At 38.1% G+C, this 26,845-nt stretch overlaps 4 protein-coding genes and 1 non-coding gene across 9 annotated transcripts; 3 read left to right on the forward strand and 2 right to left on the reverse strand.

Moving 5' to 3' along the window:
* The first annotated feature begins 606 nt into the window (after nt 1-606).
* LOC119981502 lies at nt 607-7,015 on the forward strand. 4 transcript variants are annotated; one of them, XM_038824649.1, is made up of 6 exons: nt 607-736; nt 1,452-2,785; nt 2,882-3,328; nt 3,431-3,469; nt 3,551-3,685; nt 6,161-7,015. In XM_038824649.1, exons 2-6 carry the CDS (start codon nt 1,498-1,500, stop codon nt 6,169-6,171), a joined length of 1,920 nt encoding a protein of 639 aa, XP_038680577.1. In that variant the 5' UTR covers nt 607-736; nt 1,452-1,497; the 3' UTR covers nt 6,172-7,015. The 4 variants fall into 4 exon arrangements, with proteins under 4 accessions (XP_038680577.1, XP_038680576.1, XP_038680579.1 ...); XM_038824648.1 differs by lacking the exon at nt 6,161-7,015 and having other exon boundaries at nt 3,551-3,842; XM_038824651.1 differs by lacking the exons at nt 3,431-3,469; nt 3,551-3,685.
* LOC119980776 lies at nt 6,187-6,733 on the forward strand. The gene is made up of 2 exons (XM_038823569.1): nt 6,187-6,190; nt 6,378-6,733. Exons 1-2 carry the CDS (start codon nt 6,187-6,189, stop codon nt 6,731-6,733), a joined length of 360 nt encoding a protein of 119 aa, XP_038679497.1.
* A 3,540-nt stretch (nt 7,016-10,555) lies between the features above and the next one.
* Nucleotides 10,556-10,662, reverse strand: LOC119981574. The gene has a single exon (XR_005464183.1). It is a non-coding gene; the product is annotated as a small nucleolar RNA R71 (small nucleolar RNA).
* A 7,669-nt stretch (nt 10,663-18,331) lies between these two features.
* On the forward strand, nt 18,332-20,642 carry LOC119980253 (flavonoid 3'-monooxygenase CYP75B137-like). Its single transcript, XM_038822878.1, has 2 exons — nt 18,332-19,418; nt 19,742-20,642. Exons 1-2 carry the CDS (start codon nt 18,486-18,488, stop codon nt 20,360-20,362), a joined length of 1,554 nt encoding a protein of 517 aa, XP_038678806.1. The 5' UTR covers nt 18,332-18,485; the 3' UTR covers nt 20,363-20,642.
* Nucleotides 20,643-22,120: 1,478 nt separating this feature from the next.
* Nucleotides 22,121-26,744, reverse strand: LOC119980254 (U6 snRNA-associated Sm-like protein LSm6). Of its 2 annotated transcripts, none has more exons than XM_038822879.1 (4): nt 26,640-26,744; nt 26,415-26,545; nt 22,385-22,498; nt 22,121-22,287 (listed from the first exon to the last, which is right to left on the reverse strand). In XM_038822879.1, the coding sequence occupies exons 2-4, from the start codon at nt 26,524-26,526 to the stop codon at nt 22,247-22,249; spliced, it is 267 nt and encodes an 88-aa protein (XP_038678807.1). In that variant the 5' UTR covers nt 26,527-26,545; nt 26,640-26,744; the 3' UTR covers nt 22,121-22,246. The 2 variants fall into 2 exon arrangements, with proteins under 2 accessions (XP_038678807.1, XP_038678808.1); XM_038822880.1 differs by having other exon boundaries at nt 22,146-22,287; nt 26,415-26,540; nt 26,640-26,737.
* Nucleotides 26,745-26,845: the final 101 nt, after the last annotated feature.

Raw genomic sequence — 26,845 nt, forward strand, 5'->3', positions numbered from 1 at the left:
GGATTATAGGTCTTAACGCTCTCCCTCATTTGTGGACTCGATTATGTGAGGTCAACAAGTGAATGGGTAGAGGACATTTCCAAATAGATTGAGTATTTACTCTGATATCATGTTAAAAATTCAAACCCAAACATATAAGTAAATATTGTCCGATCTGGATTACGGGCTAGCATAAATTTGTTCTCCTAAGCCGTCTACGTAGTATTTGGGCCTAGAAAATGCTTTTGTTATATGAAAGATGCAATGTCTTTGCTAATTATATTAAAAACCAAAGCCAATTAAGTACCACTTCCGAAACTTTGTGTTCCTACCACAGTATTTGTAACACAAAACATCACTAATTAATCATTCATGGAAATTTCTCTCAACAGTTGGAGTTTTGTGTAGGTTATTTATGATACATTTAGACATAATTTAAGACTTTTTGTTATTAATTAAAAGAAAAAAAAAATAACTATCAATGTGTGAAGGTATAATATTGTTTCCCACTTCCAAATTAACAATAGCCTCAGTTCGGGCCCATTTTAACAATAGCCTCAGTATCGGCCCAATCATTGACGGATTTGATGAAAGTAGTAGATTGGGCTTTTCTTCGCTTGGGCTTGAAGACGAGGTAACCTCCTCTTCGTCTCTCTCACTCTTCCTCTCTCGATTTGGCTCCCTCACTCTCAAATGCCTGTGTTTGAGGGGAAGCAGCCGTGCCGTTGAAGCCCGTGGAATACAACCTAAAGTTCAGGTATAATCCATTTTACGATTATGTTCTCGTCAGTTAACGAGGTACGATAGTACTGGATCAAAGACGAATTGGGTCTGGTTCTTCGCGGTTAAACTCTATCAAACTTATTTTAGATTATAGAGTAACGTATCATGAGAATTTTTTTGATTATTTTAGCTGCCTCTCAGGATCGTATTCTTCGAGAGATCTACTTGTGCTGTAAATTTTACGTTTGCTGGGTTACTAGTTGGCATTAATTCTTCTTGGGGCTGTTCCATTTTTTTTATTATTCTTTTTCGCTGTTGAGACTTTGGTAGTAGATTAGTATAACTTAACATTTTTTTCCCACTATCTTTGTGGAAGCATTGTGTATTCTAGCTATTTTTCGATTAGTGGAGGATTTCTCATTTTTATAGTGTTCATTCTGCTGTGTTTTTTTAAAAAACTTACTTAATTTATGGGTTTTATCCCTTTTTTTATATGGAATTATTGGTCTCTCATTTAGCATGTTTCTGTTGACTCCTCCAGTTAATCCACATTGCTGTATTAGCTGTTGTTTGATTATGTGTATCATTGTTTATTTATACAAACCTATATTTCAGGTCTGAATCATCTAGATAGAATCAACCCCTGTTTAATATTTGAAATTTTGAACTATGAGAAAAGGGGGATTTTCGGCTACCATTTTGACAATTGACATCATTAATTCAGTATGCATAATTTGGATTTTGAATAGGTACATTGCCAATATTGATGAGGATGTTGATAGGGCAAAGACCACCATGACTAGTACAAATGCAAAACAAGCTCGGAGTCGTGTTTATTTGGACATCGGGAGGTTCTTCTTTGAAAATGCAATTCCTTTCAACGTGGCAAGGAGTCCATCATTCATCAACATGTGTCGATCAATTGGTTCATATGGACGAGGCCTTAAACCTCCTACCATGGATGAATTGAGAACATGGATTTTGAAGGAGGAGCTGGACACTTCTGAGGAAATAGTTAATGATATTAAGAAGACATGGGCGCACACAGGGGTTTCAATACTATCTGATGGTTGGACTGACATTTCTGGGAGGACTTTGATAAACTTTCTTGTGAATAATCCAAATGGGACGGTGTTCTTGAGATGTGTTGATGCTTCTGAACATGTGAAGGATGCAGATTTGTTATTTAAGTTGCTTGATGGCATTGTTGAGGAAGTTGGGGAAGAGTTAGTGGTTCAAGTTGTGACGGACAATGCAAGTAACTACAAAGCAGTAGGAAAAATATTGATGGAGAAAAGAAAGCACATTTATTGGACTCCATGCGCGGCACATTGTTTGGATTTGATGCTGGAAAAAATTGGAGAGTTGCCACAACATAAGAGAGCTGTACTCAAGGCCAAGAAAGTAAGCAATTTCATCTATAATCATGCTTGGGTGTTGGCTTTGATGAGGAAATTTACAAAGAGAGAAATCATTAGACCAGCTGTCACTAGATTTGCAACTTCTGTGTTGACTTTAAGATGCATGTATGAGCTTAGACAACCTCTTGAATCAATGTTCACTTCACAACAATGGGCGGGGTGTAAATGGGCAAACACAAGTGATGGCAAAGAGGTGAGGAAAATAGTTCTTAAAGATAAAACTTTTTGGCCTAGCGTGAGTTATGCACTTAAAACAACAGAGTCGTTGGTGGAAGTGTTGAGACTTGTTGATTCTGAGAAGAAACCTGCTATGGGTTATATTTATAATGCTATGGATAAAGCAAAGGAAGAAATAGCGAAAAACTTGGGTGGAGAACTAGCATATTACAAGGAGATTTGGGGCATTATTGATGAAAAATGGGAGTTCCAATTGCATCGTCCTTTGCATGCTGCTGCTTATTTCTTGAATCCCGAGTTTCAGTATCAAGATAACTTCCTTTTTGATGCAGAAGTGAAGGCGGGATTGTACAGTTCAATGAAAAAGATCATCCCTAATTCAAATGATTTCCTCACTGCTGATCTACAGTTGGATGATTTTCGAAAGAAACAAGGGCTTTTTGGGTACGAAAATGCTAAGAGATCGGTCTCAAAGCGTTCTCCAGGTAACACTATGTCTTTAAAAGTTTCAAAATTGATTGCATTTACATTAACTACTAAAATCTATGTGCTGAATTTTGTTTTTGTTTTTGTTTTTGTAGTTGATTGGTGGATCAACTTTGGAGATGAAGTACCAGAGTTGCAAAAGTTTGCAATTAAAGTTTTGGGACTCACTTGTTCGTCATCCGCATGTGAACGAAATTGGAGCACATTCAATCAAGTGCACACCAAAAAGAGGAATCGGTTAACCACGAAGAAGATGAATGACTTGGTATATATTTTGTATAACAAGAAGTTGAAAGATCGACATTTAAAGCTTCAAGAGGTTACCGAAGATCCTTTGGTTCTTGATGACATAGCTTCGGATGATGAGTGGGTTGCTAATCCTCCTAATCCAAATGATATTGGAGAAGAAATTGAAACTTCGACACTGTATCAAGAAGAGCATAATGTTATTTGTGATTCTCAAGGATTGGAAGGAGGAAGTGGAGGTGGAGGTGGTGGAGCAAGAGCAAGTGGTGGAGCAAGCAAAAGGAAAATGAGTAAAGGTTAGAAAGTAGAGACTTAGAACTAACATATTAGATTATTAGTGTAAAAAATAAATTATATATTTTTTTTACTAATGTTACATTTTTTTTTACTAATGTTAGGGAAGGATAAAGAAACAAGACCAATGAAAAAGAGTAAAGGTTAGAAAGTTAGAACTAATATGTTAGTTCAAAAAAAATATATTTATTTTACTAATGTTATATTTATTTTATTAATGTTAGGGAAGGATAAAGGAAAAGGGGTTCTCATCCATGAGGAAGAAGAGGAGGAATTCCAAGATGCTAGTAGTGATGATTTGGATGAGTTGGATGGTCTACCTATTCGATTTGAGGATGACTCTTTAGATGATGAAGCAAGTGATGAAGATGATATCATGGATGAGGATGACTATTAATATGAAGAGAATGTGAAAACTATGAACTTTATATTTGTTTGTGTGATTTGATTTGTCTTTTGCTTTGGTTTGTACTTTGTATTAGACTTCTAAATATTGTTTGATGATTGCTTTGCTTAGACCTTAGAGTCTTGGACTTGAATTGATGATGGTTATTACTTATTACTTATTAGTTGTTACTTAAGACTTGAATTGATGATATTATTTGGTGATTTTTTATGATATTAATATTATTATTGTTATTTAGAGACTTGATCACTTGAATTGATGATGGATGGAGTTATGTCTTCATAAATTGATAAATTGATATGATTATACTATTTGAATGTGTGCATGTACATTTTATATTAATTCTTACCGAGGCTTACGCCTCGTTAAGCCTCGAGGCTTACACCTCGCCTCAAATAAGTCGAGCGCCTCGGTTTCCGAACCCGCCTTTTAAAACATTGCTTTAGGTTTGATCGATGTGCAAGTTCCGTTCCTTAATATTCTTTCTTTTCCTTTCATTTTAAAGGAAATAAATGGTCTAATTTGATCTCATTGTTTACTAAATCTGAGCCACTGGCCTCTCTCTTTGCCCCTTGCCTTTGAATCTTCAACTCTGCACTCTTGCATTCTCACTTGATGCTTGTCTAATCTCTTTTGGACTCCCTTTTTCAGCTGCCGCTCATTTAACTTGAGAAGTCTTCTGAGTTCTGACATAGTTGTCATTTTTCTTTTTTGTTATTTTACTGTTTTCCTAATGTTTGTTTATGTTGTCCTTATTTTCTATCATTGTAAACATATGGGGATGCTTTGGGATTTTACTTAGCAATTGGCGAGTCTTAACCTAGGAAAAATTGAGGAAATGGCACAGAAGAGAAGGAGATTCTGGAGGCGGTTACTTTTCTTTTTGGTGTTGCAACATCAAGTTAAGATTTTATTGGAGTGATGAATGAAAGTTATGTACCTCTGGAAAGAATTGTTGATTCATGAAACTTTACTCAGTATCCCAAGGTCTCTTGCTTTTTTTGAGTTGTGAGTTAGCTCTTTGTATGGTTTTGGATTACTTGTTGTTAGTTGTATCTGTGGACAGATGAATTATAGTTCATTAAAGTTTCGACGGTGGGTTAATGATTAGAGTTGAAGGGTTAATAGATCAGTGGAGTTTGAAGTTGAAGATGCCTAGTACTTGTTATCTTGTGTAAAAAGAGTTGTAATTGTCTACTTGTGGAAGTCTTTCTTAACTACTGAATTTTTTGTGCGTAAAATTTGAGTGGTGTTGTATCTTCAATTGTTGGTTTGATTTTGGTATTTGCTGTTTGTTTCAGCACCATCTTCCGTCTTCTACTCTGCTACCATTCCCTATCTCAGCTGACCAGTTTCATCTCGCTGCTGCATCTCTCTCGAACACACACATTTCATCTATTAAGAAACATGTTGGGTGATCTCTGATTTTGATGATGTTGGTTTGGAAGACATTGGTTTCAAATTCGTGCAAATCCACTCTTGGTCTATTTCATAAATTCACAGACATTGTTTCTTTTATTTTCTACCCCCTTTTTCCATGGGCATAGTATCTAGGCGCTTGAAGACTGCATAGCACATAACACATATGTAACATGCTTCTTGTTTAAGTAATGGGTTTCAAGTCTAGCAATTTGATTCTTAATGGGACAGATGGAGAATCTCTAAATTCGGAGGATGGGGTGAAACTTTTAGCCATTAGTGAGTTGGGGGAAGTTCTAGGAAGGTGTTCTTTGGCAGGGCATGGGATTATTAATTCACCCATTTCCGTTCCTATAATTTGCCATATATTTTCAAAGCATTGAGTAGAATAATTAGAGTATTATTCTATTGGTGTACCTATGCTAAACAAGCATTTGTTGATTTAGGCTGATGGAATGTTTTTTCGTTATGGATTTTAAGGTTTGGACAACGGGGGACATTCTTATCCCACTAAGAGTTATTTATCCTGAATCATTGTACAATCTTATTTGAATTTGAGCATCCACAAAAAAGATTCAAACTGCCTGGAGGGCGAGCCCAGAATTTATGCAATATGATGAACTGTTACATTATCAAACTCCTTGCTCTTTTGCTGTCATTTCTTTCTTTCTTTTCCTTATATTTTCCTGTCTAATTCTTTCTGTCTATCGAGAGTTTTCTTTTCCTTTCTTGCTTTATGTGTTGCATATATTTTCTGCATGTCGTTTTCTATTGTTACATGTTAGAAGCTCTGTTATGTGCATCGCAGATATTTCCCACTTGCCTGTTTGTGATAATTTAAGTGTTCAACCATTATTCTTGTGATTGTCATGTTTTGTCACGTTGTTGCTCAAAAGTTTATGTTTCAGATTTCATATGATTTCTTGTATTGACGCTGCAGATGCTGGAAAATGTCTGTAAGTTTCATTCCGTGCTTCTAATCCAGTGAATTTACTCTGAATGTTTTCAGGTTCCTTTTGACGAAGTTGTTCTATCATGGGTGATTTCACGGGTTTCAATTAGTGCCAAGCTTGTTGAGCAGCTTATCGATGATGGTAGGAGGTCCAAGAAGAAAACTAAGAGAGTCAAACCTAAAATACCAAGATAACCTCTAAAGCCCCAATCAAAGGTAAAGGACGAACAGATTTCTGATGCTTCTGAAGTGCACAAGGGAACTGCTTCTGCAGGATGGCCACTTCAACCACCAGTGTTTCTGCCAATTACCCCACCTGCACCCCCTGCGAACACCGAGTTAGATGCCATTCGTTCCATCATTCAAGAAGGTGAAAAAGTGTTGGATAAGTTGCAGAAGCAGGAGGAAACCTTGGCACAGGAAGTGACTCTGAGAGCCAAAGATCTCTGTGATAAGGAGTTCAAGCTCCCATACCAGAAGCCAATGTCGTGTTTTGTTGAGATTGATGCTTGCAAGGCATGCTACAAGGAGAATGTTAAGAATCCCTTGAAATGTGGGCATCTGATACAAATTTTTGCTGAATGTGCTCGTAGAGTTAGACAGCAAGTGAGTTCAGCAGATAAATCGTAGACTTCGCAAGATGGAAATTACAGGTTATATACATGACACAAGCCAATTACCTGTGTGAGAGAATTGTTTTTTCTTATCACCATTATTAGACTCCTTGCTGTGTTCTATTTGCGTCGTCCAAGTTTTTTTTTTTTTCAATAAATTTTTCACTATGTTTCAAGGGGTAAACTGTGTTTTACTTCTCAAGTGTAAGCCGTCATAGTAGCCTACCGAACTTTCAAGAGCTTGAATATGGCCCTTGTTATTTGATGTGTAAAATCATGCATTAGGCCTATTTTGAAATGTTTTGTTATTTGATGTGTGAAAAATCATGCGTTCAGTCTTTTGCATCTCCCACTAGTAGCATATATTATGGTGCGAAATGATGGACCAAACGAGCACTAGATAACCCATAACCTTCCAAATGTTGGAATGTGAGTACCAAGTGACATTTTTGTAGATAATTTAAGAAGTATTGGTGATAATTTAGTCCTAGAAGTGATAGGGATCTAGCTCATTCCATTGACTTGACATGTCACCCTCTAATTTAATCACTAGGTTTTGTGGGTCTATATATTTATATCAATCAAGAGACAAGATGAATTATCTATGTCACCCTCTAATTTAATCACTAGGTTTTGTGGGTCCCTATATTTACATCAATCAAGAGACGAGATGAATTATATATACATGTCATCCTCTAATTTAATCACTAGGTTTTGTGGGTCCCTATATTTACATTAATCAAGAGACAGATGAATTATACATGTCACGCTCTAATTTAATTATTAGGTTTTGTGAGTTTTTATATTTACATCAATCAAGAGACGGGATGAACTATTGCAATAAATGAGATTCCTAACAATTTTTTTATATAGGCCTACCTATCAAAAAAAAAATATTCAATGATTAATGGATGTCACTAGCCATTAAAAAATAGAAAAACTGAGGTGTGGTGACTGAGATTTCTGGAAACGAATAATTTCCTTCCATTGGATTATGGAAGTTTACACTTCATGAGCACTCAAAAATTTCAAAACCCCATTATGACCATTAAACAAAATTTCTTTGATGGTAAGATTTACTTTTAACAAGACAATCATTATGGTCCCTATTTAAAATTTCAAGACTAGTCTGAGTTTGAGTTTCACCTCACAAAATAAAAACTTATTGATGACATCCATAACAGTAGTCTGTGTTGGTGACGTGTCAGGCAATAGGACTGATTTCATATGTTGTCTTCAGTATTGCTGAGAATAGTCTGTAGAGGAGAATATGTGAGCTAAAAGGGGCTCCAAAAGCGTACTCGAAGGACCTCTTCAATGCTTAAGTCACTTAAGTCAATAAGCTATGAAGGGGGAGTGGGGGGTGCTTGGAGTTCTCTCTCACAAGTGGCAAGTGAAGTGTCGGGGCTTAGAATTGCTTACATACATTTATATGAGTTGGATGAGTTCAAGTCTTGGTAGGAGTAGATATATTTTCCCTGACCTCAAGCAGATTTACAAGATGGTGAATCCTTCGTGATTCATTTCCTAAGTGGAGTTGGTCTCTTTTTGAACTCTTGATTTTCTTGAGGTGTTTGGTCACCTATCCGATGTTCGATATTACACTGAGGGGATGTTTTGGTCTCGCCAAGATGCTCTATCCTTTATTACACTATGGACTCTTCGAATGACTTATATTCGGTGGGAGTCCTCAGCTCTACCTTGGTTAGTGGCCCTTCTCGGGAGATGTGTTAGCTCGGTTATATTCTTCACGTGTTGAAATTTGAAAGGCGATTTTTTTTTGTTACTACCACTAATAATTAAACAAAACAATATATTACAAAAAAATTGTTTTTGAAATGAAACAGAAGGAGAAATCATAAAAGAAAAATTTTATTTGTACACCACTAAAATACTAAGTTTACACAATTTTTAATTTTTTCTATTTTACATAAATATCCTGATTCAGAATGACATATTACAAATTGTGCACGCCCAGGATCACTCCTGCACGCCCAGTCCAGAGAGTTGGACTTGAATTTTAAGTTGTGCACGCCTAGGATTGCGCCTAGGCGTGCGCCTAGGCGTGGTGCGCCTAGGCGTGAAAACAACGCGCCTAGGCGTGAAAATCAATTTTCTGGGGTGTTTTAAGTCGCGATTTGTCCGAGCTGCGGGAGTTTTTTGAGACCTAGAACAGATTTCTGGAGAGCGAAAACAGAGGGGGAAGGTGATTCTTGGAGCTAGGAGGAGAGATTCTTCAACTCCACTTGGATCTACTCAACTCATTGGGTTTATTCATGCCTTTCTCATCTATTCTCTTGTGTTTTTCTCTCATTATGTGTAACTAAACCTCTTGTGCCAAGGCTAGGATGAAGCCTTGGGTTTGATGACTTTGTTTATGACTTGATTTACATACATATGAGTTGATTTGGGTATAAATCTTGTGTTTCTATGTTTGATTGCAATTTCTTCATGCTTGTGGTGTTTGGCCAACACTTTAGGTTTTTGGATGAAATTGTTTGGAGAATTTGCTTAGACAATAATATGTCAAGTAGATTATGCTTCTTGAAACACTTGATTATGAATATGTCTCCCTTTAATTAGGTGACAATTTGTATGAATCCTAATCTCCATAGAACTTCATGAATTCCTATGCATGTTTAGACCAATAAGATGGCTAGAATGTACTTAGGAATATCCGACCTAGACCAATAAGATGGCTAGTAATCGATTTTAGGGAGATTTGGCTTAGGTGCGCTAAAACCGACTTAGGTACGGATTCGTTATGCCCGAATTAGCAAATATGTGTGTGAATTTGTGTCATTGCAAGTCATTTCCCAAGGGGGATTCCAAAGCCTTGGTGTTCAACTCATTTGCATTAGTTGCATCCCTATTCTAAGAAAATACCAAAAATACTTTGCTCTTTACTTGTCTTAGTTTAATTACCAACCCAAACAATCTTGAGTTGATCTTTACTTTGTTTGCATTGTACATACATACATACAAGTATACATTTGGATTAGACATAACTCCATCCCTGTGGATTCGACCCTTGCTTATCATTGTGCTGTAGTCGCCGACTAGTACACTTGCTAGTAAGGTTAATTTAGACCCAACAAGTTTATGGCGCCGTTGCCGGGGATGGTTGCTTATATTTGATTCATTCGTGTTTATATACATAGATACTTACATACTTAGTTTAGCTCTTTATTACTTGATAATTAGTGATCCTTATACTTTTCTTTCTTGTTTGTAGTTCATGCAAGGAAGGCGTTCTCAAGATACAGAAATTCTTCCTGTTGATCTAGACTTGGAACGTGCACGAAGGAACAAGAGAGACAAGGATCTTCTTGAGGAGAAATCTTCCACTCGTTCTATTTCTCCTACATCCTGCTCTAGTTCGTCTAGTGACAAAAATTTGGGGGAACATTCTGAACAAGCGAGCATGGCTGAAAATCGTGAAGAAGTTGGCAATAATGCCAACAATGCAAATGCTCCTGTCACCATAATGGACTACTCTATGCCACAATTCTCTACTAGACAATCTTGCATCGTATTACCAACCATTCCGCCAAATCTCTCTTATGAGCTTAAATGCCATGTGATTAACATGCTCCCATCATTCTCAGGAGCGGAAAATCAAGATGCTAGTGATCACATTGATAATTTTCTGGAGATTTGTGGCACTCAAAAAATTCAGGGCATATCTGAAGAGTTCATACGGTTGAAGCTATTTCCTTTTTCTCTTAAGGAAGGTGCTAAGATCTGGTTCAAGACTTTGCCACCAAATTCTATCACTTCTTGGGATCAACTTTCTGCTAAGTTTATTCAGAAATTCTATACTCAGTCAAGGACACAGAGGCTTAGAGATCAGATTTTCCATTTCAGGCAGAACAAGGGAGAACCACTTTTTAAGGCTTGGGAGCGATATAAAACTTTATTGATTGGTTGCCCACATCATCAATTCTTGCCATGGCAGATTATATCATACTTTTACCAACATCTGGCTGATGAATGCCGCCATAGGTTAGATGCAGCTGCTGGAGGAAATATTATGGCTAAGGAACCGACTGAGGCCAATGAAATTATTGAGACTGTGGTGGCAAATTCCTCACAATGGGATAATCGTGATCTTGATGCTCCTAGACACGTGGTTTATGAGGCTAGTGCTTCAAATTCAGAGATGGCATCTGTGGCTAGGAAATTGGATGCGGTAGTGACTTTGCTGAGTAGAAATCTGGAGCCTTGTGGCATTTGTGGAGGCACCGATCATCCTACTCATGTATGTTCTAGAAGTGGGACATTTCCTGAAGCGGAAGTTAATGCAGTTCAACCTTTTCACAGGCAGCAGAATGATCCCTTTTCTCACACATATAACCCAGGATGGAAGAATCACCCCAATTTCTCCTATGCTTCACCCCAGAATTTCAATCAAGGGCCCAGACCTTGGCAAGCTCCACGACAAGAACCACCTTCTCAAGATGCAAGGAAGTTTACTATGGAGGACCTTATTTCCCAACTTGCTCAATCACAAGTCACAATGCAACATTCCCAAGCAGAGATGAGCAAGTCAATGACTCAGTTGCAACAAACTGTTTCCAGTAATACTCAATCTATCGCAAAGCTTGAAATGCAAGTAGGACAACTTGCTCATGCCTTGAGTGAAAGACAGCCAGGAAAGCTACCGAGTCAACCTGAGGTAAATCCTAAGCAGTATGAGGATGCTAATGCTATTACTGTTTTGCGAAGTGGGAAAAATGTGGATAACAAGATTGAGTATAAAAAGCTTGAAGGTGAGAATCATGATGAGCCTATATTGGTGGAGCCAAGTGCCTCCAAAATACCTCACATTGAGAAGGAAAAGCCGGAAGTAGAAGAGTATGTTCCAAAAGTGCCTTTTCCATCTCGTCTTGCCCCAGCTAAGAAAAGCAAGTATAATCGGGATATTTTTAAAGTTTTGAAGAAAGTGGAGATTAATATTCCACTCATTGAGGCAATTAAGTCTATTCCCGCATATGCAAAATTTTTGAAGGAGTTGTGCACTAACAAAAGGAAGATAGGTGATCATGAAGAAGTATTTCTCTCCGAAGAAACGAGTGCTATTTTACAAAAGAAGCTCCCGCCCAAATTAAAAGATCCAGGTAGCTTTACCATTCCTTGTATTATTGGAGAGAAAGAAATTGAAAAGGCCTTGATGGATCTTGGTGCAAGTGTAAATATCATGCCTTATTCTGTTTACACTACTTTGAAGATAGGTGAGTTGAAACCAACTTCAGTCACTCTCCAACTAGCTGATCGCTCTTTAGTGCATCCTTTTGGGTTAGTTGAAGATGTTTTAGTAAAGGTGGGTGATTTTGTTATTCCGGTGGATTTTCTGGTGCTTGATATGGAGGGTGAACCTAATCCGACAAGAGATGTACCACTCATTCTAGGCCGTGGTTTCATGGCTACCACAAAGACCATTATAGATGTGGAAAAGGGCATGCTCACAATGACAGTCTTTGACAAGACCATTGAGTTCAAAATCTTTAAGGCTATCAAGAGTCCGGATGTCATTAGAGAATGCCTTCATGTTGATATGGTAGGCAATGAGAGAGTGAATTTATTGACAAAAACAGCTTCAAGTGATGAGGTTGTGGAATATGTGGTTGGTGATAGCATTGAAAGCAAAAGGACTCTATCATCGCCAATATCCAACGAGCTCTTGGCTACTTCCCTTGTTACTAGCAAGCTATCTCCAACTTTGAAAGGCGTGCGGACAAGAGCAAGGAAGTTGAAAAAGGCACGGTCCAAAACAATGTTGAAAGGTAATACAAGTGCTCCTTTTGAGACATTGAAATTGTCTATCCATGGTACTTTCACAATAACGAATTCTAAGATAGAAAAAGGGTGGAAATTTGTGGCTCGCCAACTTGAATTCTGTGGGCCAAATGTTTCGGGGATTCTGAATGGAAAGTATCCTATGCACAATCCTCCTTGATTTGTTTCCCAAGAATTGTTGTGAAGGTGTTGAGGCTTGTGGTGATTTCTCCAAATCAGGTTGTCTCTCTCCTTATCTAAAACAAGTGTTGTGTTTAAGCTTTCTCCCTCCCTTTATTTATTTGCATTGACGACCATGCATGTTCTTAACGTTTGGGGTGAGAGTTTGCTTAAATTGTTAAGTGTTGATGCATACTTGGTTGATTTTGTAGGTACAACTACGTCTGGCTGAAGACATTAAACTTAGCGCTACGTGGGAGGCAACCCAATGAAGAAAGTTTAAATTTCTGGGCATTATGTTTATAGCCAGACCATGCCTAGGCGCACCTTATACACGCCTAGGCGTGTGGGTATAAAAAAAAAAAAAAAAAAGGGGTTCATATGCTAGAAAGGGTTCATGAAAACATTGAAGAATTGTGGCTAGGCCAGTACCCCAGTCCACTCGATGCATGACTCCAACCCCAGGTTGTATTGTTTCAACTTGTCCTCTTTTTAGTGCATTATTACATTGTTATGTTTTGCATTGAGGACAATGCATTCTTTAAAGTGTGGGGTGGTGGACTGCATATGGATTATCTTGTGCAAAATTTCACATGATTTTTGTAGTAGCTGAATTTTAAAAAAAAAAAAAAAAAAATTTCAGTGCTTGAATCTTGCATATTTATGGGAATTTTCTGTTGAATTGAGTGCTATATTGAAATGCAGCTAATCTTGGTTTGTGGAACCCATCATATCCTTCTATATGCTTGACGTCTACTCTATTGCACAATCACTGTAATTCACCTGCACGAGAATGTGTGCTTGTGGGGTATGACTTGGGTGAATAGATGTTGGATGTGGACTTTCTCTAAGATGATCTAGAACACCGTGTTAGTTATATTCTTGGCACTAGTTAATTACATGCATGTTAAAAAAATAAATAAATAAATTTGATGATGATTAAAAGCATGTTCCGCTCTTGTGATCTTGCTGAGTAACCGGGGCTCTTGTCTAACCAACTCGAGTTTCGCGTAAAAAGGTAAGACAATCTTGATGAACATACTAGGCTAGCTTAACTTCGAAGCCTTTTCAACTCGAGTGATTGATCCGAGGTGTGCTTTATCACATAATGCCCTAAACCAACTGGTTGGGAGTCATTGGTTGAGAACTCGTTACATGGGTTGACTAGAAAGCTTAAAGGAGTGAGCATTGCACGGGCCTAGTAAGATGAAAATAAAAAAATAAAAAAATAAAAAGAGAAGAAGAAGAAGAAGAGAAGTATGTATATAAATAAAAGTGCCTTGGTATTACTACTTGACTGTTCTTGGAATTCTTGGAATGTGACTATGTTTGGCGCCTATGAACTCTTGGAAGCCAAATAATTATACATTTCTTCTTTGCACGCACTTAATGTAGACGAAGTGATTGAGTAGACGGATAATCTTCATTGAGTATATGTTTGGATGAAGTGTGGGGTCTCCACATCTTTTTGATTGCATGGCATTGATGTATATTGTTTCGATTCTAGTGATTTCCCTCCCATATGTTTGATTTGAGTTATCTTGAAACGTTTGTGGGTGTCGTTCTTGTAAGCCCTCAGGAGACAAAACTCCTCCACTAGGGACACCTAGGGGTTTAACGGCTTGTTGCATATGCTAAATGCAATCGCGATTCCTGCGTTAATGAGTTAGGATGTTAGTTGGTAGATGTACTTTGTTTAGTTTTACTTGAGGACAAGTAAGGTTTAAGTGTGGGGTGTTTGATAGGTATGATAATACCTATTATTTTTGGTAGAAATATCCCCTCTTAAGCTTTCTTTTGATAAATAATGAGTGTATTTATGTGTTGATTTGTATTTTGATAGGTTGATTGCGGTTTGGATGAAAAGCGACGGAAAAAGGGCTGAATTGAAGAAAATGTCCACCGACCTTCGTGTGTTCAAATAGTCATAACTTTCTGTCACATTATTGGAATTGAGCGCAACAAAAGGCATTGGAAACTAGACATCTCAAGCTTTCCGTAGAACCTAAAAGCATGCAAATCGGAGGTCATATGGAGAAGTTATGGTCATTTGAATAATATGCCTAGGGGTAACGCGCCTAGGCGCGCGCCTAGGCGTGGCGCGCCTAGGCGCACAAATTGTGCACGCCCAGGATCACTCCTGCACGCCCAGTCCAGAGAGTTGGACTTGAATTTTAAGTTGTGCACGCCTAGGATTGCGCCTAGGCGTGCGCCTAGGCGTGTGCCTAGGCGTGGTGCGCCTAGGCGTGAAAACAACGCGCGTAGGCGTGAAAAGCAATTTTCTGGGGTGTTTTAAGTCGCGATTTGTCCGAGCTGCGGGAGTTTTTTGAGACCTAGAACAGATTTCTGGAGAGCGAAAACAGAGGGGGAAGGTGATTCTTGGAGCTAGGAGGAGAGATTCTTCAACTCCACTTGGATCTACTCAACTCATTGGGTTTATTCATGCCTTTCTCATCTATTCTCTTGTGTTTTTCTCTCATTATGTGTAACTAAACCTCTTGTGCCAAGGCTAGGATGAAGCCTTGGGTTTGATGACTTTGTTTATGACTTGATTTACATACATATGAGTTGATTTGGGTATAAATCTTGGGTTTCTATGTTTGATTGCAATTTCTTCATGCTTGTGGTGTTTGGCCAACACTTTAGGTTTTTGGATGAAATTGTTTGGAGAATTTGCTTAGACAATAATATGTCAAGTAGATTATGCTTCTTGAAACACTTGATTATGAATATGTCTCCCTTTAATTAGGTGACAATTTGTATGAATCCTAATCTCCATAGAACTTCATGAATTCCTATGCATGTTTAGACCAATAAGATGGCTAGAATGTACTTAGGAATATCCGACCTAGACCAATAAGATGGCTAGTAATCGATTTTAGGGAGATTTGGCTTAGGTGCGCTAAAACCGACTTAGGTACGGATTCGTTATGCCCGAATTAGCAAATATGTGTGTGAATTTGTGTCATTGCAAGTCATTTCCCAAGGGGGATTCCAAAGCCTTGGTGTTCAACTCATTTGCATTAGTTGCATCCCTATTCTAAGAAAATACCAAAAATACTTTGCTCTTTACTTGTCTTAGTTTAATTACCAACCCAAACAATCTTGAGTTGATCTTTACTTTGTTTGCATTGTACATACATACATACAAGTATACATTTGGATTAGACATAACTCCATCCCTGTGGATTCGACCCTTGCTTATCATTGTGCTGTAGTCGCCGACTAGTATACTTGCTAGTAAGGTTAATTTAGACCCAACATACTAGTCATATAGGTGAGAGGTCTCAAGCTCTAGAGTTGGGGCCTTTCTCTGTGTGGTTGGAAGAGGCTCCAACCTGGACCGTGTAATCTACACTTTTCACGCTCTGTGTGGTTGGAAGAGGCTCCAACCTGGACCGTGTAATCTACACTTTTAACGCTCTGTGTGGTTGGAAGAGACTCCAACCGGTGTGGCTTCTGCCCTTGCTTCTCTGTGTGGTTGGAAGAGACTCCAACTCTGTGTGGTTGGAAGAGGTTCCAACTTGTGTGGCTTCTGCCCTTGCAAAGGACCGTGTAATCTCTCTTCATATTAGTTAATTGACCTCTTTTGTTTCTTATCAAAAAAAAAAAAGAAATTGATTCCACGCTGAATTTTTTTTTATTATGTGAAAAAACTGATTCTTCTCTCTTTCTTTTTCTTTTTGTTTTTTTTTTTATAAATTGGCAACAGCTGATATTTGATATGTAAACTGCAACCACTCTTCACCTTCTATTCTACTAGTATCTCCTTGAATTCAATCCAGACGCCTCCCCATTTTTCTCCACTGCACCTCTGGATTCAGATATTTTTGTCACTCTTTGCAATCAAAGGCGGAACCAGCATCGGATATTAGGGGGATTTTTTTTTGTGTGAGCGGAAATTTTTTTTTCTTGGATTCTATATGTATCACTTGTTAAAATTAAGATAAAAAACTAAATCTATAAATTTGATAAAATTATTACAATTATTGTTTCCGAGTTCTCATATTTTGGTAATATTGCATAATAACATCATTGTGAATTCAATCAAACACTTATATCTTAATATTTTGATAATAGTGCATAATCTTTTATTGAGCTAAGGGGGACATTTATTGAGTGATCCACCCAATCTAATTGATATGTATACATAATTTATTATTTAAAAAAGTTACTATTTAATTTTTTAAGGTGGGGCGGCCCCCCTCTTGTGTAAGGGAAAAATATTGGCTGGAATTATTCCACCAATTCCACCAAATCTGCACCATTGAATGGTGAGATGTCGTGTTGTCAAACCCAATGCATTCATGCATTGAATGGTGGTGATTTAGTGGAATTAGCTGAACTAATCCCAACCCCCCTATCCCTATGTCGTCTAGATATGTAAAAAATGCTAAGGGTTGTGGTTTTGTTTATGTGTAAACTTAACACCTTCCTACAGAATATTCTACAGACAAAGGGCATTTTGATCGTAATTTATAAATTTTAATGTAAACTAATAATATTAGAGTGAATGATGTAAATTTAGTATTTTGACGATGTACAAATAAAATTTCTCTTGCTAAAAATATAGAAATGTCAACGCATCGATTCGAATCGGCTCACGCAGTTTGAGAATTTGGATTGCTGGCACCGGCCAATTATTTAAGGTCCCTCATTGAGATGACCCATTAACAACCAAGGCACAACCGACACCCATCTAAAGCAGGCCCGTTCTTACCCACGCATGGGTGGCCACCTGCCCATGGGCCGGCTGTAACCAAGGCCCCAGTCAGGCCCAAAGGCCCCCTGGCCCCGCCCTCCTGAAAATCTTGGCTACTAGGGAGGGAGGGCCATCCCACTTAAATATTAGGTTGGCACGCCCACATCTTCCGATGTGGGACATGACAATACCCTCCCCTTCTAAAGACCAATGTCCACGTTGGTCAGGCCCGAGGCCTCCTTAACGACCTGTCCTCAGACACCATGGCTGGCCACTCCGCGGACGCGGCCCCAAGTTGAGGGCACTGGACTCTCAATGAAAGCACCAAATGATGGCCACTCCGCGGACGCGGCCCCAAGTTGAGGGCACTGGACTCTCAATGAAAGCACCAAATGAGATGACCCACTAACAACCAAGGCCCAACCGACACCCATCTAAAGCAGGTCCGTTCCCAAGTTGAGGGCACTGGACTCTCAATGAAAGCACCAAATGATGGCCACTCCGCGGACGCGGCCCCACCCCAAGTTGAGGGCACTGGACTCTCAATGAAAGCACCAAATGATGGCCACTCCGAGGACGCGGCCCCAAGTTGAGGGCACTGGACTATCAATGAAAGCACCAAATGAGATGACCCACTAACAACCAAGGCCCAACCGACACCCATCTAAAGCAGACCCGTTCTTACCCCGCATGGGTGGCCACTTGCCCATGGGCCAGCTGTAACCAAGGCCCCAGTCAGGCCCAAAGGCCCCCTGGCCCCGCCCTCCTGAAAACCTTGGTTACTAGGGAGGGAGGGTCATCCCACCTAAATACTACATTGGCACGCCCACATCTTATGTGGGACATGACACTCATGGATGGTGATGCCAGAAGCTATCACGCGTCACTACCATCACCATCCCGTCACTCCAATTCTCTGCCGGCACCAAGATCTCTTAATCATCCCTCACTGAAGACAAAATAAAGTAATAAAAGTGTTCAAGATGCCTTCTCCTCCGCCAGACCCGTGCAAAAGAAATTCAATTTTGTCTTCGCCTTCATGTCAGCACCATTAATAAACCACTAGCAGCTTCCACCCCAATCTGCATTTCTTGTTCCATCCTAATCCATGGCACCCATCTCTTCTTTCCTTCTAAATCTAATCACATATTCAAATGTTCTCACATATCTACTTCCTGCTCTCGCTGCTTTCTTTGCCATTTTTTGGTTATACACAAAATCAAAGACCAACTCACCACAGCTACCTCCAGGACCTGTGGGTCTTCCCTTACTTGGGAGCCTGCCCTTCCTGGACCCGGAGCTCCACTCCTACTTCGCCACTCTCGCCCAAACTTACGGCCCAATTTACAAGCTCCGACTCGGATCTAAGCTCGGTATAGTAATATCCTCCCCCTCGTTGGCCAGTGAAGTGCTTAAAGCCAACGACATCACGTTCGCTAACCGTGACGTGCCCGATGTGGCTCGGTCAGCGGCGTATGGCGGGAAGGATATTGTGTGGACTCCGTACGGACCCGAGTGGAGGATGCTGAGGAAGGTGTGCGTGATCAAGATGCTTAGTAACACCACTTTGGATTCCTTCTACTCGCTCCGTCGCCGGGAGCTCAGAGAAACTGTGGGTTTTCTTTATAGTCGGGCTGGGTCGGCCGTCAATTTTGGGGAGCAAATGTTTTTGACCATACTTAATGTGATTACGAGTATGATGTGGGGAGGCACGATCAAGGGTGAACAGAGGACGAGCCTTGGTGCGGAGTTTCGGCAGAAGGTCTCGGAGATGACTGAACTACTGGGTAAGCCCAATCTTTCTGACTTTTTCCCCAGGTTGGCCCGGTTAGATTTGCAAGGCCTCCAAAAGAAAATGGAAGTTTTGGCCAAAAATTTTGATCGGATCTTTGATTCCATGATTGATCGACGGATTAAGATTGATAAAGAAGGTGAGGGCGGTGAAGAGAATAAGGACTTCTTACAGTTCTTGTTGAAGTTGAAGGACGAAGAAGATGCCAAGCCACCTCTCACTATGCTGCACCTGAAAGCATTACTCATGGTATGTTAGTAGTCTTCTCCATCAAAACCATTTTAATTAGAATAATTCCAGCCGCTCGTATTACAGTATCTCAGTTGTACGTTGAAAAGATTTTATGTTGCATGATGTGAGACATATGGAGTTGAAGAATTCACTTGGATCATGTGCGTACAACTTAATAATTCATTGGGATTCTGTGTATCCTACGTACTCAGCAGTCCGGATAACTGGATACCAATTGTTGACATCTTTAGAATACGAACCGTTCAATAGTTTCATTCCTTTTATGTTCCTTGGCAAGTTCATTTGATTCATTTATTGAATATTTTGTGTTGTGTGAACAGGATATGATTGTGGGTGGGACTGATACGTCTTCCAATTCAATTGAGTTTGCAATGGCTGAAATTCTGAACAAGCCAGAGGTGATGAGGAAAGTTCAGCGAGAACTGGATGAAGTGGTTGGCAAAGATACCATTGTAGAAGAGTCCCACATTCATAAACTACCATACCTGTACGCAGTGATGAAAGAAAACCTGCGGTTGCACCCAGCGCTGCCGCTACTAGTCCCCCACTGCCCGAGCGAAACGTGCACAATTGGAGGGTACGCGGTGCCAAAGGGTTGTCGCGTCTTTGTTAATGTGTGGGCAGTACACAGAGACCCGTCGATTTGGGAAAATCCATCAGAGTTTAATCCGGAAAGGTTCTTGGATAGTAAATGGGATTACAGTGGGAATGACTTGAATTATTTCCCATTTGGGTCTGGCAGGAGAATTTGTGCTGGTATAGCAATGGCTGAGAGGATGTTCATGTATTCGCTTGCGACGCTTTTACACTCTTTTGATTGGGAAGTGCCACAGGGAAAGAAATTGGATCTCACTGAGAAGTTTGGTATTGTCATGAAGTTGAAGAATCCTCTTGTTGCAATCCCCACAACCAAGCTATCCGATCCAGCAATGTATGCATAAACCATATGATGATGCCTCTTAGTTGTTCTTTTGCAAGGTGTACAATAATTTTCTTTCACAGAAAGAAAAGTATGGAATCGTTCTGCAGTTGATGAATCATCGTTTTGCAATCCAAACAACAATGGTATCTGATCCTCCACTTTACGACTAGGCCGGAGGATGTACGAATAGTTTCTTGGGGATATGATGGCTGTTATCTACTACGTTTTCGCTTTTCATGCTGCAATGAGACGACCAGTGTATCTTAAGCTTGAATATATATACGCTTCTATACTTTATACAGTGTGTGGTATTTTTGTTACAAGGTGCAAGTTACAGAACTGTTTGAATGTCTTTGATATAAGCCAGGATTCAAGTATTTTAGCGTTTCATGCTGTGAGGTGTTGTGTGGTGCTGTGAGTTATAAAACTGTGGTGTTGTGAGGTGAGTTGGAACGCAAAAAGCTGTTTGGCGCATCACTTTTAAAACTGTGGTGCGGTGTGGTACGGTGCTGTAAGGTGCGTTTGGCGTATCTAAATTACGGTTATATTAGATGACTAATAATATTAATATAAAATCACTTAAGGTTTACATTATACATTAATCTAAAATAAAATAATTGACCTAATTTGATTACGTATGGCAAAAGTCCCAGATATGTAATCCCACGTAGCAAGTGAATTGTAATTGGCGAATTTGTTTAAAAAAATTTTAAAATCACGGGTGACACATTACACACACCCCTACCAAGGTCTTCTTTACCTTCACACGTGCCTTTGCACATGCTTGACATATCTTCTTTACTTCAAAATTCCATCTCGGCTTGCCTGCAAAACTTGTAAAAACAGGGTGAATCCCACAGGAAAGAAACATAAAAGTGACTCGATAAATCTTATATAAAAGCAACAAGAGAAGGTTTTCCAAAAGTGTTTTTTGGGTTAAGCCCAGAGTGATTAAAGCTCAGAAGGAGTCAGGCCTGTTAACTCATGCGGGCCTCCCAAATCCTGGGTTTGTTCTACGATTTTGTTAGTAAGTCTCACATAAATATATAATTAATAAAAAAATTTAAAATTGTGGTGCCCCTTGGGTTTTGGGCCGGTCATGTGCCCAAAACCCTGCTTTGGGTGATTTGGGCTAGGGTTGGCCCTGTGAAGGGCGCTCTAGCTCATGAGTAAACCGTTTGAGAGACTAATGCTATGTTAGTTGCTTGAGCGAGAAGCGTATCATTGTCTAACACAAATTATTATTATTATTTTTTTTCAATTTTGATCCTTTATTGGGAAAAATATGCATTTGGTGATTTTTGCCCCTTATTCATTTTTGTCGTTAAAACTGTTTTTGCTCTTAAAATCATCCTTCAACTATTCAAATGTACCTCATTCGTCCCTCAAATAATTCCGGCATTGGAAAAATCATACGTGACATCTCACTTGGTTTAAATTTTCACATGCTACCTCATAAAATCACCAAAATACCTAACTCTTTAAAATCCTCAAACTATTTTGTTGTATAGTTTAATCACTAAAAGTGGACATTAATAATTTAAGGATAATATCATTCCCGTTTGTGGGTTGATTTTGATTCTTTATGCAATCCACTCCGTAAGTATGAATGATTTTATTACACATGCGGAAAACATATATCCAAAAACCTCAAAACCAATATGCACTGTTCCTTTAATACCTTAGTATCACAAAACATTTGCAAACTGCTAAATTTTTAAAAAAATGAACAGTTGGAGTAACCTTCATGTCCCTGATATTATAATTACAACGATGATCAACGGTGAAAAGGAACTTGATAAGAAGTTCAAGGAACAGCTAAACTTGGAATTGTTTAGTTCATTCCCATGTCCACAACATGACATCAATAACAATTAGCAGAAACCACAAGTACAATTTGGGCTCATTCGGGAAGAGCCGTCTTCGATGTACTAATGTACAAAACTGCACAGAGAATATCAGATATAATAAATTAGTCATTGTTACACAAATGGAATGAAAACGCAAAAAATAAAAGCAACCATACAATTTACTCATTTACCATTGTTTCCACGGATGAAAGCATCACCATACTTGTTTTTCAACTGTCCATTGACATATTCTTCAGTTTGTTCCATCGCGATATTCATATAACCATCAAGACATGCTAGAATACCTGCATAACAAATTGAGTATGTCAGGGGAATCTAATATGGTAACTTCCCGATTATTACTTTACAATGCGCATAGGCAGATAATCATAAACCATCCGTCGCCATTACTCCTCTTAACACCCACCAACTCCAGAAGGGGAAAAAAAACCCACTTCACCCTCTCAAGCATGAGTGCTATATAACAGCAGAATTTCAAATGGCACACCAACACCAACTAAATTGCCAGGTTTTCACAGGGTCTCATGACATACCCAGCAAGAAATCATCAATTATAATTTTATCCATTTCAATGCTTCCAGCATCTGAACCGTATTATTATCTTTAAATGAAAGCTGCAAGTGAAGTGCAATCAGTACCAGAAAGGGAAAGAATAATTCAACTGTTAAAACTTACAAGATTCGTAGCAATAAGTACCAAAAAAGGCTTCTCAAAAAAAAAAAAAAGTACGACAAAAGGGAAAGATAGTTCAACTGTTACAAGATTGATGTACAGTCTGTAAATTTATTAGTGCGCTTTTAAACTTCTTTTTTCATCCAAAAACAAGTTGAACAACCTAAAAAATTCTTAACAAACTTAGGACTTCCAATTGTGTTAAACTCTCAAGACTTTGCAAGGGCATTAAACCTTCAGATTTGATGAAGGGCTAAATTTATCTTACTGCAGGTCCACGCTATAGCAACCTACTACAAGTGAGCCAAATCCACACCAACAGGGATATGAATAACAATCTATCTACTGAGTTGAAGGCTTGGAGAAGTCTTTCATCAATGACCAAGCAAAACGAACACGATTCAGCTCATTGCATAGGCAACTTGCTGGAAGGAATGGAATGACAGAATTTTTCAAAACAGTAACAGGGAAACAATCTGCTATAGAGTTTAGTCAATGCATTCCAGACCAAGGTTGTTGAATCAATTGAGCAAAATTTTGAATCGCGAATTGTATCGAATCGTAAATCATAAGATTCACTTAATTTTTAATAATATGTTATAATATATATGCATATTCATATAAAATAAATATATGGTACTAAAAAACCATATTTATAATAATTTAACATGAATTTCATATTACATGAATTTTATATTACATCATGTCTCACATAGTTCAATATTCAAAAAGGTAATTGCTAAATGCACACAACTTTTACTAAGTACACATACTCTATTATTAGCTAGGCAGAGAGTATGGATAGAAGAGAAGGGAAGGGAATGGATGTGATTGATTGTCATGGCTGATGACTTGAGAGAAAAGAGAGAGAGCAGTCAAAGTGTGCCTCTTGAAATGTGTTCCACATTGTACTACACATATACATACATACATATGTATGTATAAAGATCGGCCCCACAATTACATTAGGTGCACTACACGTTGATGGAACATATCACATGATATTAATTGATTCTATTTAAATGACGAAAATGACCCTCATCTGAATAAACAGTTTATGATTCGCTCCATATAAATAAGGGGTAATGTTGACCGTCCGATGAAAAGGACAATCAAACTCCAGCAATTGCAATAATTAATTAATTAATTTCTTTATTCTTTTTTTTTCTTTGAAAACTATGAACTTCAATATATATTAACAATTAATTTATAATTATTGTAAGGGTTAAAAATCGTCCAATTATGGATCACCTCAATCTCAGTTATCATGTTAAAACACCTCTCTAGATAAGATTTTTTGTTGAAAGCGAGTATTTTTTTAAAAAAATTGTGGTGCTTGGTGTCTCTAATTGAGACAACTTCTTGTGTCTCGATAAGGATGATATGTGAAAAAAAAAGGTATTTTTGAATACAAAAAATTAGAGATTCAAATATACTTGTATTAATTGCTAAGTGGAGAACAATAAATGCTTGGTGTTTTTAGTCTCGTGATACACTTATTATTGATAGAAGAGAGGAACATGCCCACATGTAGCAAGAAGTACCGGACCTGATAATTAATTATATACTAAGACCAATTAGAACTTGCCCAGTCATGAGTAAATAATGTTAGTCATGACTAAATAATATCACTTTGATTACTAAATTGATTTCAATTGGTGATGAATTAAAATTAAGTGATTTTAGTCTGTTAAAACTTTGTGAGAAATCTTATCAAAAAGAAAAAAAGATGGAAAGAAATGGGAAAGAGATAAGAGGGAGAGTCATGCTAGGTTTATAGGTCTTCAATATCACTCTTTAGTTATAAGATTTAGAATTTAGGGTTTAGGGTTTATTGACTAATTTACTTATACTATCAGTATATACACATACACATAGTTTTAGTACACTCTAGACACAATAAAATGAAAGTACATCGACTACAAATAATTAAATTTTATGGATTATATTATATTATATCTCAATAAAGTGTTTGTTAGATTGGTAATGACATGAACACGAGATCTTGTATCTTTTAACAAAAAGTAATGTGGGCCCCTAGTTTTATAATATATATTTAATAAAAGTAATTAGTTTATGCAACAAATACACCTTAAATATACAATTAAATTTAATATTTGTAAAAAATTAAAAATACACCTTAAATATAATAAAAGCTCATATAATAAATAAAAATGTAATGATAACAAATTTAATATATTTTTAAATTGATATTTATAATTTATGTTTAAAATTAATCTAAAAATAAATAAATTTATTAGATTAGTGATGCCAAATTGTGATTAAGAAATTAAAATAAAAAATAATAATGAAAATACCTCAATGCCTTTGTAATGGGTGACGTCATAATAGTTATGTTACCCATACCACTAGACCATTTGGTATTTGACTACAGACATAAGACAGAGACATATGACAAAGACATATGACAGAAATCAAATTAGGATTGGCAGATTCTTTCACGGATGAATCAGTAACCCAAGTGCATTTAGCAAAATCCGTATAAAAAATGAAAATGTCAAATCAACACAGTTAACGAGATGTGTACCTATTTAGATGCACCCATTCAAAAATTATCTCAAGCACAATTCCAGTGGAAAAGCTGACATCTATAAAAAAAAATGAAAGAAGACAAACCTGTCAATAGTGGGGTTTCGTGTACAGTAGAGGAAAGAAACTAGCTTGAGGCAGTGGAGGAAAGAAAATAAGATGAGGTTTTTATTTAAGGTTTCAAGTTCCAACCCATGACTTTTTGACTTTTTTTTTAAAAAAAAAAAATTCATCCAAAAACGACAACGGTAGGGTTTTGTGTACAGTAGAGGCAGGCTATGGAGGAAAAAGTAAGATGAGGTTTTTATTTAAGGAAGCCAAGTTCATATTAGTTTCGATAGGTGGTTCATAAACCATGGGTGGCATGGGAGGTATAGATTTGGCCGACTATTCAAAAGCAGTAAAATAAGATAAAAATGACATCAAAAATATTTGATTGCGTAATTGATTCAAATCTACCCGGTTGGCACATACACTGCTCAAAATAATTTTTCTGAACTTTGCGTGTTGGAAACTTGCTTGAGGTTGCTTCAATTGTTATTTATCTGTCCAAGTTCCAATTTTTTAAGAGAAGGAAGAGGATCGATTTGGTAAATAAATTCAAGACCACAAATATAAAGGGAGCATCAAATTTAGGCCAAACTAGTTATCCTCGTCCTTAAAGCATATGACTGAACTTGTTCGACACAGGATGAAAACTAACATAATATTTAACTCATAATTCAGCGATTTATAGCTATAGAGCAGCAAGCAATCACGACAATCAATTTTTCATACATTAAGCACACCACCACCTGGTTAACCAATCGATTTTCATTGCTTCTCGTTTTCTTAGTTCAAAGGTTGAAGTGACACAAGTGGCACAGTATCTCCTCCTAACTCTAAAACCCTAAACCTAAATCCAGTCAAACAAACACATTAAGGAGAAAAACATAAATTGAAGGGATTACTATATGAAAGAGAGTTGAGAGAGCTGACCTCGGTAATCCACTCCAGAATTGAGCTTGACGACCACCGGTCGACCACGAATTGACTTGAGAAAGTCTGCCGGCGTCTTAGTTGCTGACCCTTTCTCTCCTCCAGCGCTCATGTTGGCCTCTCTTCCTAACCTAATGACAGTAATATCAAAACCAAAATCACAAAATAAATAGACAGAAATCGAATGTTAGTGGACTAACAGAAGAAAAGGCAAGTCTCGCTTACTCTCCAACAGACGCAAACGATGCGACCCTTGCGTTTCCTACGCAGCAGAGACTTGGAGAGAAAAACCGCGAAACTTGGAATGAGCCCTAGTGTTCTCGATTCTCGACACGACAGCGTTTTACAAAGAAAAACCCTTTAAGGCTTGTTCTCTAACTTTATGGGCCTAAGCCCAACGAATCAAGCCCGGAAAATTCAAGAACAAGTCA

Source organism: Tripterygium wilfordii, chromosome 16 (assembly GCF_013401445.1).
Source record: "Tripterygium wilfordii isolate XIE 37 chromosome 16, ASM1340144v1, whole genome shotgun sequence".
Taxonomy (NCBI): Eukaryota; Viridiplantae; Streptophyta; class Magnoliopsida; order Celastrales; family Celastraceae; genus Tripterygium; species Tripterygium wilfordii.

Bases quoted from the DNA above. Each gene is read 5' to 3' on its own strand.
- LOC119980254 (XM_038822879.1), bottom strand. From the start codon at position 26,526: ATGAGCGCTGGAGGAGAGAAAGGGTCAGCAACTAAGACGCCGGCAGAC. The intron at 22,499-26,414 runs GTCAGCTCTCTC...TTTGTTATGCAG, and splicing joins TTCTGGAGTGGATTACCGAG to GTATTCTAGCATGTCTTGAT. The intron at 22,288-22,384 runs GTAAATGAGTAA...TTCTCTGTGCAG, and splicing joins TTTCATCCGTGGAAACAATG to TTTTGTACATTAGTACATCG.
- LOC119980253 (XM_038822878.1), top strand. From the start codon at position 18,486: ATGGCACCCATCTCTTCTTTCCTTCTAAATCTAATCACATATTCAAAT. The intron at 19,419-19,741 runs GTATGTTAGTAG...TTGTGTGAACAG, and splicing joins ACCTGAAAGCATTACTCATG to GATATGATTGTGGGTGGGAC.
- LOC119981502 (XM_038824648.1), top strand. From the start codon at position 1,498: ATGACTAGTACAAATGCAAAACAAGCTCGGAGTCGTGTTTATTTGGAC. The intron at 2,786-2,881 runs GTAACACTATGT...TTGTTTTTGTAG, and splicing joins GGTCTCAAAGCGTTCTCCAG to TTGATTGGTGGATCAACTTT. The intron at 3,329-3,430 runs GTTAGAAAGTAG...TACTAATGTTAG, and splicing joins CAAAAGGAAAATGAGTAAAG to GGAAGGATAAAGAAACAAGA.